Source organism: Tachypleus tridentatus, chromosome 3, assembly GCF_004210375.1.
Source record: "Tachypleus tridentatus isolate NWPU-2018 chromosome 3, ASM421037v1, whole genome shotgun sequence".
Classification (NCBI taxonomy): Eukaryota; Metazoa; Arthropoda; class Merostomata; order Xiphosura; family Limulidae; genus Tachypleus; species Tachypleus tridentatus.
Window position 1 is genome coordinate 107,152,810 of NC_134827.1, and position 16,117 is coordinate 107,168,926.

General features: G+C 34.7%; 1 protein-coding gene across 2 annotated transcripts; it reads right to left on the reverse strand.

Moving 5' to 3' along the window:
* Positions 1-454: 454 nt before the first annotated feature.
* On the reverse strand, positions 455-8,413 carry LOC143247694 (sequestosome-1-like). Of its 2 annotated transcripts, none has more exons than XM_076496088.1 (7): positions 8,025-8,413; positions 6,455-6,638; positions 4,419-4,723; positions 3,634-3,934; positions 2,053-2,393; positions 1,569-1,722; positions 455-1,226 (listed from the first exon to the last, which is right to left on the reverse strand). In XM_076496088.1, exons 2-7 carry the CDS (start codon positions 6,621-6,623, stop codon positions 1,075-1,077), a joined length of 1,422 nt encoding a protein of 473 aa, XP_076352203.1. In that variant the 5' UTR covers positions 6,624-6,638; positions 8,025-8,413; the 3' UTR covers positions 455-1,074. The 2 variants fall into 2 exon arrangements, with proteins under 2 accessions (XP_076352203.1, XP_076352204.1); XM_076496089.1 differs by having other exon boundaries at positions 8,254-8,383.
* Positions 8,414-16,117: the final 7,704 nt, after the last annotated feature.

Here is a 16,117-nt window from a genome sequence, read left to right on the forward strand (position 1 = left end):
GCACACAAATACCAAAACGCTGACATATACCAGACTTCACACTTATCTGACGAGGTCTTTATTCCAGGAGACTAAGGAATACTCAATTGACAAGCTTGTTTAGATGTTCAATTTTTACAATTTATTTTTAAAAAAATTTACTTATGATTTACTGGTAAAATTTAAAACTTGTAAAATTGTGCTTTTATTTAGTTTTGTTGTTTGGATAAATGTTTTCTCATTACTAAAAGTTAACTTGTTGTCTTCAGAGCAGTCACATTGATCTATCTGCTGTGTCCACTGTGGGAAAATCGAACATTGGGTTTTATCGTTTTAGGTCCACAGACTTACCACTATCACACCAATGGAGTTGTTTCAATAGAAATGTTAAAACCATTATTAAAGTTATGTGATGCAGTAACTAAATCAGTGTAATATTAAAATAAAACAAATATAAAACACACACACACAATGATTGCAGTGCTAAAACAGATTTATTTGCTCCAATAAATTCTATACACCAAAACAATATTTAAACCAACCTGAAAAAACTAGTGTAAAAATATAAATTGCAAATAATGTTGGTGCTTCTAACATCAAAATTAAGAGAGTTTGAATGTTTAAAAAATCTAATTAAAAGCAAAAGAGTAGATTACTTACATCTTAATATATTCTGTGAAATAAACAAATAATAAGGATACAAGAATTCAGTCAAGCAAGTTAAAATATATAATTTCAGAATCAGCATATGAAGCAAGTTTTAACAATAATTCAGTAAATATTAGTGTACTTTCAAGAACTTTTGGATGATAAAACAGCTATTTTCCATCCTGCAGTCACTTGTAAATAGTTTCAGTTTTTGACTCACTTTGTCAACATTAAAGCCCTAAATCCAACAACAACAATACATTAATAATTTTGACAAACATACCTGAATTTAAAAAAATTATTCAAAAGTATACTTGTCGCATAAAATAGACTAACATTGAAAGATACAAGTCTTTAAAACTATAAGCATACGTCTTTTATAAGTAAATTAAACCAACATTAGCCCTAATTAATTAAATTCTTTCAATTAGGCATATGTATTCAACACTAATTAGCTCGAGAAGGCTGCAGGGCATCCAGAACGGCACTGATGTCTCCATTTTTAGCTTCCAGAAGTCTCAAGAGCCAGTCACCTTCATTCGAAAACCCCATGTTTATCATCTGGGACAAAGCCTTTTTCACTTTGGAATTTTGTAAAACTGTAACAAATGAATAAATCAAACTCATAAAGATACGATACTGCAGGTGTTATTCTCACTTTACAATATTTTATAAGAAAAGATAACAAATATAAAAAAAAACAACTATTTCTTTTATGTTGTCTGTTGTGCTACAGAAATTAATTATTGAAAGGAAAAACGAAATTCTGTCAGCAAAGCAGAAGAGGAAAACAATGGTATAAGGAATCGATTTATTTCACTACAACGTTGCTCCCTGAGCAAGTGCTCATAACTGATTGTGAGAAGTGTCATAACATCTGTAGGTTTATTGTGAATCTGAAATATTTCTCCCAGTCTGTGGAACATTTTATATTTACTTACCCTCTTTTGCCCTGGTATCTTGTGGTTGAACCGACGAGTCTTGACTTGATGATTTTTCCACTGTATTTGTTTGATGCGAAGGCTGAGCCCTGGCTTCTGTAAGGGAATCTTCAGTCACCAATGTCCAGCCAACATCATAATCAGGGGCATTGTCCTGTAAAACAAAGAGGTCAATTTAAAACAAGATAAACACTCAACCACATTGACCACGATGGGTCAAAACCAACTTTTAGTTACAGACTGTACGACACACTGGCGAGTCATAGACAAAAATGTTTCAAAGCCAAATTTCTCTTATGACCTGAAACCTTGAGACACTATCACTGGACCTCAGTACCCCTTGAATGTTTAACTTTATTTATACACAATTTATTGGTACTGTTGGCAGCAAATGTGTTAATAGTATCCACAGAAAATTATAGTACATGTTTTCTACTGTTACAAAGCGTTAGGTTTTTGTTAATTCAATAACAAATAAATTAACCTGGGCTTTTCTGTCTTCTGGCTGTTGTTTGTCCTGAACTGGAATATCTTCAGAACTTGAATTGAAAACACCAACATTACCATCTGCTATCTTCTTCTGTGAAGATGTGACAACTTTCTCATGACCTGTAATTGTTGATGCATCATCAGCAGTTTTACACAGATCTTCATTCTTTGATGCTAATTCTGTCAATATTTCTTCTTCAGAGTTACCACCGCTCTGTTTCGAACACTTGTCTTCTTCCTGTTTCTCTTCAAAATCCTTCTTTCTACCCTCTTCCTCCGTCCCACACCTCTCTCGTTCTCCATTACTATGTTCAACATCTATCAAAACGTCAATACCTGAAAAGAAAGATGAAAGTACTGGTTCAATGTCTTCATTTTCTGCTTCCTGGTCGTGGAAAAAAAAAAAATTCATTTTTTGGTCAGCATAAGTAAGTAATATAGATTATTTGACAAACATTAAGTATCAGAGTTTCACTGATTAAATACATTTTATTAAAGCTGTAACAGCTTTAACAAAAAGCAAGATTCATTTTTAGAATAGGTACAATATTCTGATCATGGGTGTGATTACTTTCACCAAAAACTCGGGTACATGGTGCAAGACGTTTCGATCACGAGCGAGATCTTTTGTATAAAACTTATATCATAGTAGAAAGAAATCCTTCATGGTGAAGCCTACCTCTGTATTTTAAAACATCTTTAAAAACTAGGCTCCATTAGATTTCTTCAACTAAATATAAAGAAGGAAAAATGATAATTATGGAATGTTTAACAACTGTATGAACAGTAAGAAAGACAACTACTGCTCAATAGTTCAGTCAGTTATTTTGGAAAATAGAACAAAAGCTAAGATTAGGAACAACTACCACTGGTACAAGTAAATTAGAGCATTCTTTTGATCAGTGTTATTCAAAATTTTATTTATAGGTCAATCACAGAACACATGGTGTTCTTACAATTTCCATTTCTTTGCAACAAAATGCAGGTATGAACAACTGACATCTTCAGATACGATTAAACACACTGGGTGTGATTAAAAAAATTACAGGTGTGTGTGTGTATATACATACATACATTTATTTATTTACTAGAAACTTTGTGGTTGTTTCACTTTTACTTTAGGAATTATAACTTAAAGGTAACAGCCTTTCCACAACTGGCTGCAGACAGTGAAAGGGCAAAAGCAGTTGAGAAGTTTTGTGTAAACACAAATCCCTACCCTTAACTGATTATCCCATGATTACTGGCTATTTTAAAATCAACGTTTGGATTTTGCCTGAGAGATGGGATATCCTCAATGCTGTTGGTACCACAGACATTATCTGCTACAACTTTAAGGTGACAACTAGGGCTGACAACAGAATGCTACAACTTTAAGGTGACAACTAGGGCTGACAACAGAATGCTACAACTTTAAGGTGACAACTAGGGCTGACAACAGAATGCTACAACTTTAAGGTGACAACAAGGGCTGACAACAGAATGCTACAACTTTAAGGTGACAACTGGGGCTGACAACAGAATTTTTACAAAAATCTTTTTCACTTCTTCAGTCACAAAGTATTGTTCTTCTTACCGAGAGGGTCCAGCATGGCCGCCATCTTATTTCCAATGGAGTACAGATACTCTGCACCACGTTCTGCAGCTGCCATGGCCACATCTTCTTCCTCTGAAGTCCTTTTATCATCCGTTGTCTCGTCACAGGTGGCACCATCACGGCTATGAGAAGCCTTACGACGCGAGCCCCACTTTCGTCCTTTGTTGCAACGAAACCCACGGCCATGCCTGCCAAATTCTTCCCAAACTCCCTGGAAAGCTTGAGGCCCCATGATATGATGCCATAGTTTTCGCCAACCAGGGAAGAACCATGGAGAACGCTATTTAATATGAAAAAAAATAAATTTGTATAGATGTAACAGTGAAATGTCTAATAGCTTTCAACTTCACAAAACAATGTTATTGTGTTTCACAAAAGTAGCAGTTAAAGTTAAAGAAATGTGATTGGTCATTGGTAAAACAGTTTTAAGACACTAACGAGGTCCAGAATTTAAGCCTAATTCATGGTTGATTTCATGACATCCTGACTGACTACAAGTGGTTGAAAAGCACTGATAAAACAGTATAATTTCAAATTAGGTTTAGTAAGTCAGTTTTAGGCCTAATGTTTCAATGTTTTTTAGATTACCATAACAATATTTGTTTACTTGTTTACTATTTTGCTAGTATTCCTAAACAGATTTAAAGCAATACCTAACTCAGGGAAAAGTTTATTCATCTAATTCTGTTACCCAGCACCGTGCAAAATTACCAAATTTCCCAATAAAACTGACTCAAAGTACGTTACACGTTTTATACACTCACCTGCACTGGAGAAGTTATTTTGATCATATCGTGACCTGGGTGAGCATCCTTAGCATGGCAGTCTTCGCACAAGTCAAAATCATTGCACAGTAGACATTTGTAACGATATCCCTTGATCTGATTGTCACATTTGTCACAAATAACATTTGGATGAAGAACCTTCTCTCCTTTACTTTGTTTTTTTATGTGTGGTTCATCTTTCACATTTAAGGAAACATACAGTTTTAACAGGTTACCTTCAGCCTGAGAAATGGCTTCAGCCAGTTCCTCGTCGCTCGACATGATAATTTCATCACCCTCCGAGTCTGAAACAAGAAATGAATAAATGCAATTTTTTATAAATCTTTTTATAACATGAAAATTCTGGAAACAATCCTCAGATGTCTCATATTTGATTATTATTTTAGTGCATAAACTACTAAAACAAAGTTATTGTTATGCTGCTGTTATCACTGAATTCAGTTTTTAAAATTTCAATTATCATTGTTACAAAATGATAAAATCTTTTCAAACAACGTCACAAAAATTTCATATTTTCAACATATGTTTGGAACTACTGTGACATACAAGATTGGTTTTTATAAATCATAATTTTTCATACCTGTTTTTATAAATTGATTAGTGTAACACATCTTTTTCAACCAGTCTCCATAAATATAGTTTCAAACATACATATATTTTGCCATTTCTAAAGTAAAATATTCCTAACACCTATTTACTTACACTTGCCATTGGCAACATTGTACCAGAAATAAGCCACTAACAACAGTACATAGAGAAATAAACACTTCTTGGAAAACCTGGATGACATTCATGATGTTGCTAAACTACCTTTTTATACATCACTCATTCCATCACATCACTATTCCCAATCTGCTCCTGAAGAAGAAAAGTCCATCTGTTGAAAGCCCTCAGATTATTGGTTTTTAATTATTTTCTAAATCAAAAGGTATTCTGTCTCGCAAATTAGCTCAAACAGGGCAAATGTCCACAAGCTAAAGTAATTAACAAGACTTAATGAAATCTTACTTTTGGGATAAGTTTTTGTAATCTTTCAAGTTACACTTTTGTTTTTATTATATAATTGTGTGCAGTTTAAAATGTCATAGTGCCTGGCATGGCCAGGTGGGTTAAAGCATTTGACTTGTAATCTGAAGATCGTGGGTTCAACTCCCTATTTCACCAAACGTGCTCACCCTTTCAGCCGTGGGGATGTCATAATGTCACAGTCAATTCCACTATTCATTGGTAAAAGAGTAGCCCAAGAGTTGGCAATGGGTGGTGATGACTAGCTGCTTTCCCTCTAATCTTACACCGCTAAATTAGGGCCAACTAGTGCAGATAGCCCTCGTGTCGCTTTGCAACAAATTTAAAACAAACAAATGTCATAGAAGTAGTGTAGTCTAAATTATCTATTAAATGAAATAAATTAATGTCCATGTTCTTCATGCATACTTCACATGATCCTTGTTTAATCCACCATATCTCTAACTTCACATCTTATTGAACCTTCTAAATCATTTGGTAACATTTTTTCCCCATCAGCAACTTTTATTTATTATTGTCAACTATTAGCTTATGTAATGACAACAGTCCAGAGCCAAGTCAACGTGAAGTTGTAATCTCACATTCTCTCAAAGAAAAACAACTCTCTCGCAACACCAATTAAATAATGCAGTCCTGTCACAATAATGAAATATCAGATTTATCTCAAGTCTTGTCACTGTGACTTCCATATCTCAGCATTCAGTGTGAAAACTTACAAGTGCTAAAAAATCAAGTTTTAGTTCCTGTACTAGAAACAGCACAGATAACGCAGTTTATCTTTCTGCTTAATAACAAACAGTCATAACCGTCATGAACTAATATAAAATATTTACCTCACATATTACCACAATGATAATATTAGGTTTTACACTGCATTTGTAAAACAACAAGTGAACACTTCTGATATGTAATAAACACAAATGTTATGAAAACTCAAGTTTCTACTTTTTTGATTGATTCTATTCCTTTAACAAAATCACTTTACACACCTAGCCATGCAAGGCGAATAGCTTTTCCAGTTAGCTGTGGAAACACAGTTGAAATTTTTTCACTGAGGTTTTCGTAGGAGTTCAGGACAACTTCTGTTACCAGAAAACGCCTAATTTCAGTGTTCTCAGTTCCATCCTTCCGAAAGAATGCTTTAATGGTCAAAACCATTATCACTTCTTTAATCTGAAATACACAAAACAAATAACATTACATTTAATAACTACCAAAGATACAACCTATTTCAACACTATTTTTGGGCTTAATTAAAAGTGCCAGGCTGTTCAACAGTAACAATAACTTAGATTCCAGTACATGTACAGAAGACAGTATCACCTAGTTCAACAACGTGCCACTATGATAGCAAATCAAAGTCAAGTTATATTTATGTCACACATATTCTGAACTTGGTATGTAGATGTCTTTCCTTTACATCTTTCTAACCATCACTAAAATCTAAAAACAAAACTTTCCATACAAGATATCTGAAAGAAAATTTCTTATTTCAAGGATGTAACATAAGACCTAGATTAACAATTAGACTATGTGGTCCTACTTTCAACACTTGAACGTTTAGCTATAACATTCACTTCACATTAAATAATATTGACAAGACAACTCCCACTATACATGTTTGCAGGAGATGTATATATACAGTTCAGGTATGTTAAGAAAATTCTTTATCACTAAGGAAATACTGACCAACAGTTTTGTTTCAATAAATTAAACAATCTTATAATACTTATTTACTTAACATTTCACACAAAATGCAACAAGTTGGAAGGAACCATTTTTTAATATACAAGTAAACTACTGACCCAATGAGCTTGGCATTTACCACTTAGGTCATTTAAATAATAAATTTTTACTGTTATTACACATATAATTTAACGAAACTTAGAAATGAACTATACTAGTAAAACTGACAGCAGCTCTATCTGTAGCAGTAGAGTTATAGATATGGCACATATCCTCACACTATCGGTCTTATTACTTACAAGAGTTTAATTTATCAGACCAAAAACTAATAGACAAACAAATGTTCCGAAGTACAACTAATACTTCATAATCAAGTGTTCGATTACACGACAGCAACAATTATGATAATAACAATAATAAATTTATTTACATAAAATGAACAACAAAAACGATATATATTTATAACTAACACTACAAAATAGTATAATGTATTAATTACTATTGATTGTACTAAACCTTATATGGCAAGTAATTTAAATGCTTTGATACTTAACGAAATTACTTGTTTTATTTCTGCAAACTTCTTTATAATATATATTAGTTATAACTTCATGTTAAAAAATTACGTCTAAGCCTATTTATGGGTTCAGTACATTTCATTTTAAATGAATCATATGATTAAAGTTCACTCACTGTTCGACTGATGTTGTTTGATTAGGCCTATCAAAATACCACCATAAACAGTTACAAAAACGTAGTCTCAGAAGTTACATAAACAAGTTAACACACATTAATACTAACAGGCTCTAACCAAGTTACTTATATATATATATTAATCAAATATTTCTGTCAAATCTCAAAGTAAAAATATACCTTTTCTTCTCTTTGAACACTTCTCGAGATTATAACAATTAAAATGACGTGACGTCGTTTAACTTCAGACAGGTAAGTTTTACTTTTAGTAATGTGTAGATATGGCCGTTCTCGAAGTTTAAACAGTTTCCTTACGTTATTCGTTTACTGACAACTTCACACTACAGAAAACATAACAGAAATAATCACTTAACAAAACTACTTGCTTATATACTCTTCAATAACTAACCTTTCCACAAAGAAAACTGATGAAACCAACATAAACCACACCTGACTCACCAAACACAAACAGTTGTTATGAATAAACGTCACAAAGTTGACAAATTTTGATGACTCACTCAATCTGCTTACAATCTGATTGGTTTATTTATTATAATCTCTGGGTTCAAGCTTACAATTTTACTCTCGTTCTCGAAAATGATTATGCACTTTTGAACACAAATATGTTGGTCATTTTCTGTGTTGTTATTTCGTCACATACTCGAACATTCGACGATACGGAAGTAAAAAAACAAGTTTATGTAATATAGCGTGTGGAAGTATTTATCTGAAACTTTTTATAGCATAAAATTTACTCACTCTATGACGAGCAGAATATGAAAGAAAATGCGAAAAATTACTTTATTAATTCGATAATATCTAAATGATGAAGTAACTACACATACGAGAAAGGTCATTTTATTTATTTATACTTGTATCTACGTAATAAATGAAAACATAATTTAAAAGTAATTATTTTCAAGATTTAAAAGAGTGTTTAACTAATAATAGTTTAATTATACTATACTCATCCAAATTGAAATAGAGAAAAAAACTGCTACGAAACCATTGTACAAAAATTAACATACTGAAAAGATGTGGAAAGTCTTACTAAATTAGAGAGTTTTTATATTTTCTGTTGATAAAATAAGAATTTCATTTCAAGTTTGTACTAAATATATTGAAACGCATTTATAAGTCAAATATTTAAATCCACCTCCAACAAAACTTTGTTTTTAAACTAAATATTACTACATATTCGGGATTTTAAACTAAATATTACTACATATTCGGGACAAATGTGTCAATTTTTATGTAATAATTTACTTGTGATATTTTTCTTTCAAAAATCATAGAATATGAATTATTATTACAGTGACAGTTAAACCTCACTATTCAGTCAGGTAATACTGTCGACTAGTTACCTTCCCACTTTTTGGCCCAGCATGGCCAGGTGGTTAAAGCACTCGACTGGTAATTCGAGGGTTGCGGGTTCGAATCCCTGTCACATCAAACATGCTCGCCCTTTCAGCCGTGGGAGCGATATAAAGTTTCGATCAATCCCATTATTCGCTGGTAAAAGAGTAGCCCAAGAGTTGATGGTGGTTGGTGATGACCAGCTGCCTTCCCTCTAGTCTTACACTGCTAAATTAGGGCCGGCTAGTGCAGATAGCCCTGGTGTAGCTTTGCGCGAAGTTCAAAACAAACAAACACTCTGTTTATTATATAAATATTAGGGAAGTCTGTGTACTTATGGTCGTTGTGCAGATTCGCGCTAAGTTTTTTAAAACTAACAATAATCTAAATAATTTGGGGAAAGATTCTTCATGGTTTCTCATCTCTTCGGTAGTGATTAAACACTCTAATAATTAAAATTATATTATTTTAACATGAAAAATTATAATTATTTTGCATTCTCAGGATTTATACACATCTATGAACATGGTTTAATTTGTTGTGGACTTCATGCCAAGCTGGATGAAGGATATCTGCGATTCTAATGTAGCAGTGAAACGCAAGAGAGAAGGCAGCTAGTCATCGCTACCAACCGCCAACTACGAATAGTAGGACTGACCGTAATTTTATAAGGTCTTCACGGCTGAAAGAGTAAACATGTTTGCTAGCTCAAGAATTCGAACCGGATTTTTCTATGCCCTCCAAAACAGATTGGAGTTTCCTTGTGTATAGGACAAAGGACTCAAAACCTCGAAGTCTATGATCCAAACTTCGTCGTCAAACATATGCTAATTTAACGAGCTGTTAGTTTGTTATTAACCACAAAATAAAAAAAAATGAGCTATCTTTGTATTTTAGCTCCTTTAGTCTTAAAACTTGTCATTGAGCTACAGGGGGCATAAAGTGATGGTCAACCCAACTATACATTGGTAGAAATTGGCCTAAGAGTTGGCGGCGGGTGATGTTGATTGTTTGCCTTCTTCTAGACTCTAACTTCAAAAGTTAGGGCCCCCAACTGGTACAACATTAAGTTTTTGGATTTACAACGCTAAAATCAGGAGTTCGATTCTCCTCGGTAGTCTCAGGAAATAGCCCAATGTGGATTTGCTATAAGAAAACACACACACACACACATTGAATAGTGGAGACATCTAGCGCAAATAGTCTTTGTAGAGTTTTGTACAGAATTAAAAAGAAACAAACAAAACTTAAACGAATTCAAATTTAAAATATATATACATATTTGTGACTACGTAATCACGTGCATTTAGAAATATCATTTATAGGAATGAATTTCCAACTAGAACAACAATTCTTATTAATGATTAATTTTGTGTGTTGCCAAAACAAATACTTCGTTTTTCACTAATTATTAAAAAAAGCGCAAAAGTGATTATTACTTTAATTTTTAAAACCTGTATGCGAGATGCAACATCTATTATATAAATTATTTAATTATGTTACTTTTATAAGCCCTTCACGGGCAAAGCAGCTTGTTTACGGACTTATAACACTAAAAACTGGGGTTCAGTATTCCTGATGGGTAGACCATCGACATTCCATTGTGTATCTTTGTGCCTAATTAACTACAAATAAATATTAAGTTTTGTTTTTAAGGTTATTCGTTATACTTTATTAAACAACAATCATTCACATATTGTAAGTTTAAATATGCTCCGATAGATGGCACCGTCTCCTTCTCTTTATCCTTTTTTCGTGTATTTTACAACAGTGTGTTAATTATAATTAGTTCTGGTTCAATCTACAATAAATATATGATTTTTTATTAATATTTTGTTTGTTTTTGAATTTCGCACAAAGCAACACGAGTGCTATTTGCACTAGGCGTGCCTAACTTACAGTGCAACACTAGAGAGAAGGCAGATGGTCACCACCACCCACAGTCAACTGTTAAGCTACTCTTTTACCAACGAATAGTGGGATTGATCGTAACATTATAACGCCCCCACGCCTGGAAAGGCGAGCATGTTTGGCGCGACAGGGATGCGAACCTGCGACCCTCATATTACGAGTCGCACGCCTTAACACGCTGGGCCATGTTTAGATAAAACTCAAACCCTGATACTTACGTAGTTTTTCAAACCGTTTAACCATAAATATTTGATTATACAACTTTCACTGAATAATACCATTAACATCCTGTACAAATCCCGACTTACTCTAAATTGTGTGACATAGTAATTTTGTTTTTTTTTGGATTTCGCGCAAAGCTACACGAAGGCTATTTGCGCTAGCCGTTGCTAATTTAGCAGTGTAACACGAGAGGGAAGGCAACTAATCATCACCACTCACCGCCAACTCTTTTACCAACGAATAGTGGAATTGACCATAACATTACCACTACTCCAACCCCCCTTCTGAAAGGGCGAGCATGTTTGGTGCGACGGGAATTTGAACCCGCGACCCTCAGATTACGAGTCGAACGCCTTAACCCACCTGGCCATACCGGGCCTGACATAGTAATTAGTGTGCCTGACTGTGAAACTGGGGTTCATGGTTCGCTTCCTGTTGCCACAAAATCGGGTCCCGTATTTTAGGACAGTGGATGTATTATTAAACTGTCATTCAAATATCACTATTCGGTTATTTTAACTCACGATATGATGGTGCGTTACTTGCCTTATCTTTAGTCTCTCAATCCAGAACTACGGATGGTTATCACCAAGAACAACTGTGCATCTTTCCAAGAGTTTCAGAAACAAAACAAACAAGTAATTTACCAACAAATTTATTCACACATTAATAATTAAGCTATAACAAACTTACTTCCAAATTTATAATTAAGTTACAAAGATACTCCCAGACTGATAATTAAGTTAAAAAGCTACCCCCAAACTGATAATTAAGTTACAAAGCTACTCTCAGACTGATAATTAAGTTACTAACAAACTTACTTCCACACTGAGATCCGGTATGGCCAGATGGTTAAGGCACTCGACTCGTAATCCGAGAGTCGCGGTTTTAATCCCCGTCACACCAAACATGCTCACAAATTCAGCCGTGTGGGTGTTACAATGTGACGGTTAATCCCACTATTCGTTGGTAAAAGAGTAGCCCAAGAGTTGGCGGTGGGTGGTGATGACTAGTTGCTTTCCCTCTAGTTTTAAACTGCTAAATTAAGGACGGCTAGTCCAGATAGACCTCGTGTAGCTTTGCGCGAAATTCAAAAAAGCCCTGAGAGTGGCTATAACTTTGTCATTAACAACATTAATATTAAGGTAGACTTTCCTTTACCTTATTCTAGGTGTTTCTTCCCTGAACTCTGACACTGACAGTTTCAGTGTTCACCTTATTCGTTGATTTATTTCATGACATCCGCTGTTTCCTCAATGTCATTTGTTCTCTTCTTAAGTTCGTTTTTATACAGTTTGTCTTTCCGGAGTTTAAAGTACAATTTTACAATGATTATTTATTACAATGATGACAACAATTCATTGTAAAATAATATTAATAGAGGGGCCTCATTTCTCACATTGTAGGCAATTTTCTTTCCAACGCCCCACGCTAGTAGAGCGGTATGTCTAGGATTTAAAACGCTAAAATCAGGGGTTCGATTCCCCTCGGTGAGCTAGCCCGATGTGGCTTTGTAATATGAAAACCACACTACATTTGTTGTACTCAGAACCAACATGTGGCTTTGTAATATGAAAACCACACTACATTTGTTGTACTCAGAACCAACATGTGGCTTTGTAATATGAAAACCACACTACATTTGTTGTACTCAGAACCAACATGTGGCTTTGTAATATGAAAACCACACTACATTTGTTGTACTCAGAACCAACATGTGGCTTTGTAATATGAAAACCACACTACATTTGTTGCACTCAGAACCAACATGTGGCTTTGTAATATGAAAACCACTCTACATTTGTTGTACTCAGAACCAACATGTGGCTTTGTAATATGAAAACCACACTACATTTGTTGTACTCAGAACCAACATGTGGCTTTGTAATATGAAAACCACACTACATTTGTTGTACTCAGAACCAACATGTGGCTTTGTAATATGAAAACCACACTACATTTGTTGTACTCAGAACCAACATGTGGCTTTGTAATATGAAAACCACACTACATTTGTTGTACTCAGAACCAACATGTGGCTTTGTAATATGAAAACCACACTACATTTGTTGTACTCAGAACCAACATGTGGCTTTGTAATATGAAAACCACACTACATTTGTTGTACTCAGAACCAACGTGTGGCTTTGTAATATGAAAACCACACTACATTTGTTGTACTCAGAACCAACGTGTGGCTTTGTAATATGAAAACCACACTACGTTTGTTGTACTCAGAACCAACGTGTGGCTTTGTAATATGAAAACCACACTACGTTTGTTGTACTCAGAACCAACATGTGGCTTTGTAATATGAAAACCACACTACATTTGTTGTACTCAGAACCAACATGTGGCTTTGTAATATGAAAACCACACTACATTTGTTGTACTCAGAACCAACATGTGGCTTTGTAATATGAAAACCACACTACATTTGTTGTACTCAGAACCAACATGTGGCTTTGTAATATGAAAACCACACTACATTTGTTGTACTCAGAACCAACATGTGGCTTTGTAATATGAAAACCACACTACATTTGTTGTACTCAGAACCAACATGTGGCTTTGTAATATGAAAACCACACTACATTTGTTGTACTCAGAACCAACATGTGGCTTTGTAATATGAAAACCACACTACATTTGTTGTACTCAGAACCAACATGTGGCTTTGTAATATGAAAACCACACTACATTTGTTGTACTCAGAACCAACATGTGGCTTTGTAATATGAAAACCACACTACATTTGTTGTACTCAGAACCAACATGTGGCTTTTGTAATATGAAAACCACACTACATTTGTTGTACTCAGAACCAACATGTGGCTTTGTAATATGAAAACCACACTACATTTGTTGTACTCAGAACCAACATGTGGCTTTGTAATATGAAAACCACACTACATTTGTTGTACTCAGAACCAACATGTGGCTTTGTAATATGAAAACCACACTACATTTGTTGTACTCAGAACCAACATGTGGTTTTGTAATATGAAAACCACACTACATTTGTTGTACTCAGAACCAACATGTGGCTTTGTAATATGAAAACCACACTACATTTGTTGTACTCAGAACCAACATGTGGCTTTGTAATATGAAAACCACACTACATTTGTTGTACTCAGAACCAACATGTGGCTGTGTAATATGAAAACCACACTACATTTGTTGTACTCAGAACCAACATGTGGCTTTGTAATATGAAAACCACACTACATTTGTTGTACTCAGAACCAACGTGTGGCTTTGTAATATGAAAACCACACTACATTTGTTGTACTCAGAACCAACGTGTGGCTTTGTAATATGAAAACCACACTACATTTGTTGTACTCAGAACCAACGTGTGGCTTTGTAATATGAAAACCACACTACATTTGTTGTACTCAGAACCAACGTGTGGCTTTGTAATATGAAAACCACACTACATTTGTTGTACTCAGAACCAACGAATTCTCACGACCGTTCCCAGTACTCGTCAAGCCAACGAAAACTTTAGGGTAAAATGACTAAACGTAGATAGTAAAAGCTTCAAAAACTGCCACGCGTTTAGAAAAAAATACATCTGTTAGCAGAGATTGTCGGTTTTTCCCTGTAGAAGTTCTCAGATTGAGAAGGTCGGCGATCGATTTCAATAAAGTCAAGATAAAGCACACAACAGCTCATCCTGCTATGCTAGAATTCACTCGTAAGAAGTAAGGATAGTAAAATAAAAAACGATATATAATATATAGTACTTATAAATACCAACAGGGATCGCTACTAGATCGTTCTTCTATACAAGTTTCTTTCTGTAACAGTACGGTAAAAGACTTTTCAGTGTGACAAGACTATAACGGGTTAAGATATCAGAAACTTAAATGATGTACTTGTCGGACAACCGAGTAGGGTGCTACCCATCTAATAATTCTTCAATACGAGTGTTTGAAGAGATGACTCAAAGTTCTCAATCCACACGTTCATTCTAGAACTATGGGCAAAAGTTTTTCATTAATCTAGAAGTCGACCAAAACCAGAAAAAATGTCAAAATTTGAGACTACACAGAAGAATACCTCGAGCCATCAGGGTGTAATTAAGACTAAATCTGACTTGGAACAACCTGAAGAATACCTCTACCCATCAGGGTGTAATTAAGACTAGGCCTGACTTGGAACAACCTGAAGGATACCTCTACCCATCAGGGTATAATTAAGACTAGGTCTGACTTGGAACAACCTGAAGGATACCTCTACCCGTCAGGGTGTAATTAAGACTAAATCTGACTTGGAACAACCTGAAGAATACCTCGACCCATCAGGGTGTAATTAAGACTAGGTCTGACTTGGAACAACCTGAAGAATACCTCTACCCATCAGGGTGTAATTAAGACTAGGTCTGACTTGGAACAACCTGAAGGATACCTCTACCCATCAAGGTGTAATTAAGACTAAATCTGACTTGGAACAACCTGAAGGACACCTCGACCCATCAGGGTATAATTAAGATTAGGTCTGACTTGAAACAACCTGAAGGATACCTCGACCCATCAGGGTGTAATTAAGATTAGGTCTGACTTGAAACAACTTGAAGGATACCTCTACCCATCAGAGTGTAATTAAGACTAAATCTGACTTGGAACAACCTGAAGAATACCTCGACCCATCAGGGTGTAATTAATACTAAATCTGACTTGGAACAACCTGAAGAATACCTCTACCCATCAGGGTGTAATTAAGACTAGGTCTGACTTGGAACAACCTGAAGGATACCTCTACCCATCAAGGTGTAA

Bases quoted from the DNA above. Each gene is read 5' to 3' on its own strand.
- LOC143247694 (XM_076496088.1), bottom strand. From the start codon at position 6,623: ATGGTTTTGACCATTAAAGCATTCTTTCGGAAGGATGGAACTGAGAAC. The intron at 2,394-3,633 runs GTAAGAAGAACA...CTTTCTTTTCAG, and splicing joins GGCCATGCTGGACCCTCTCG to GTATTGACGTTTTGATAGAT. The intron at 1,723-2,052 runs GTTAATTTATTT...TTTGTTTTACAG, and splicing joins CAGAAGACAGAAAAGCCCAG to GACAATGCCCCTGATTATGA.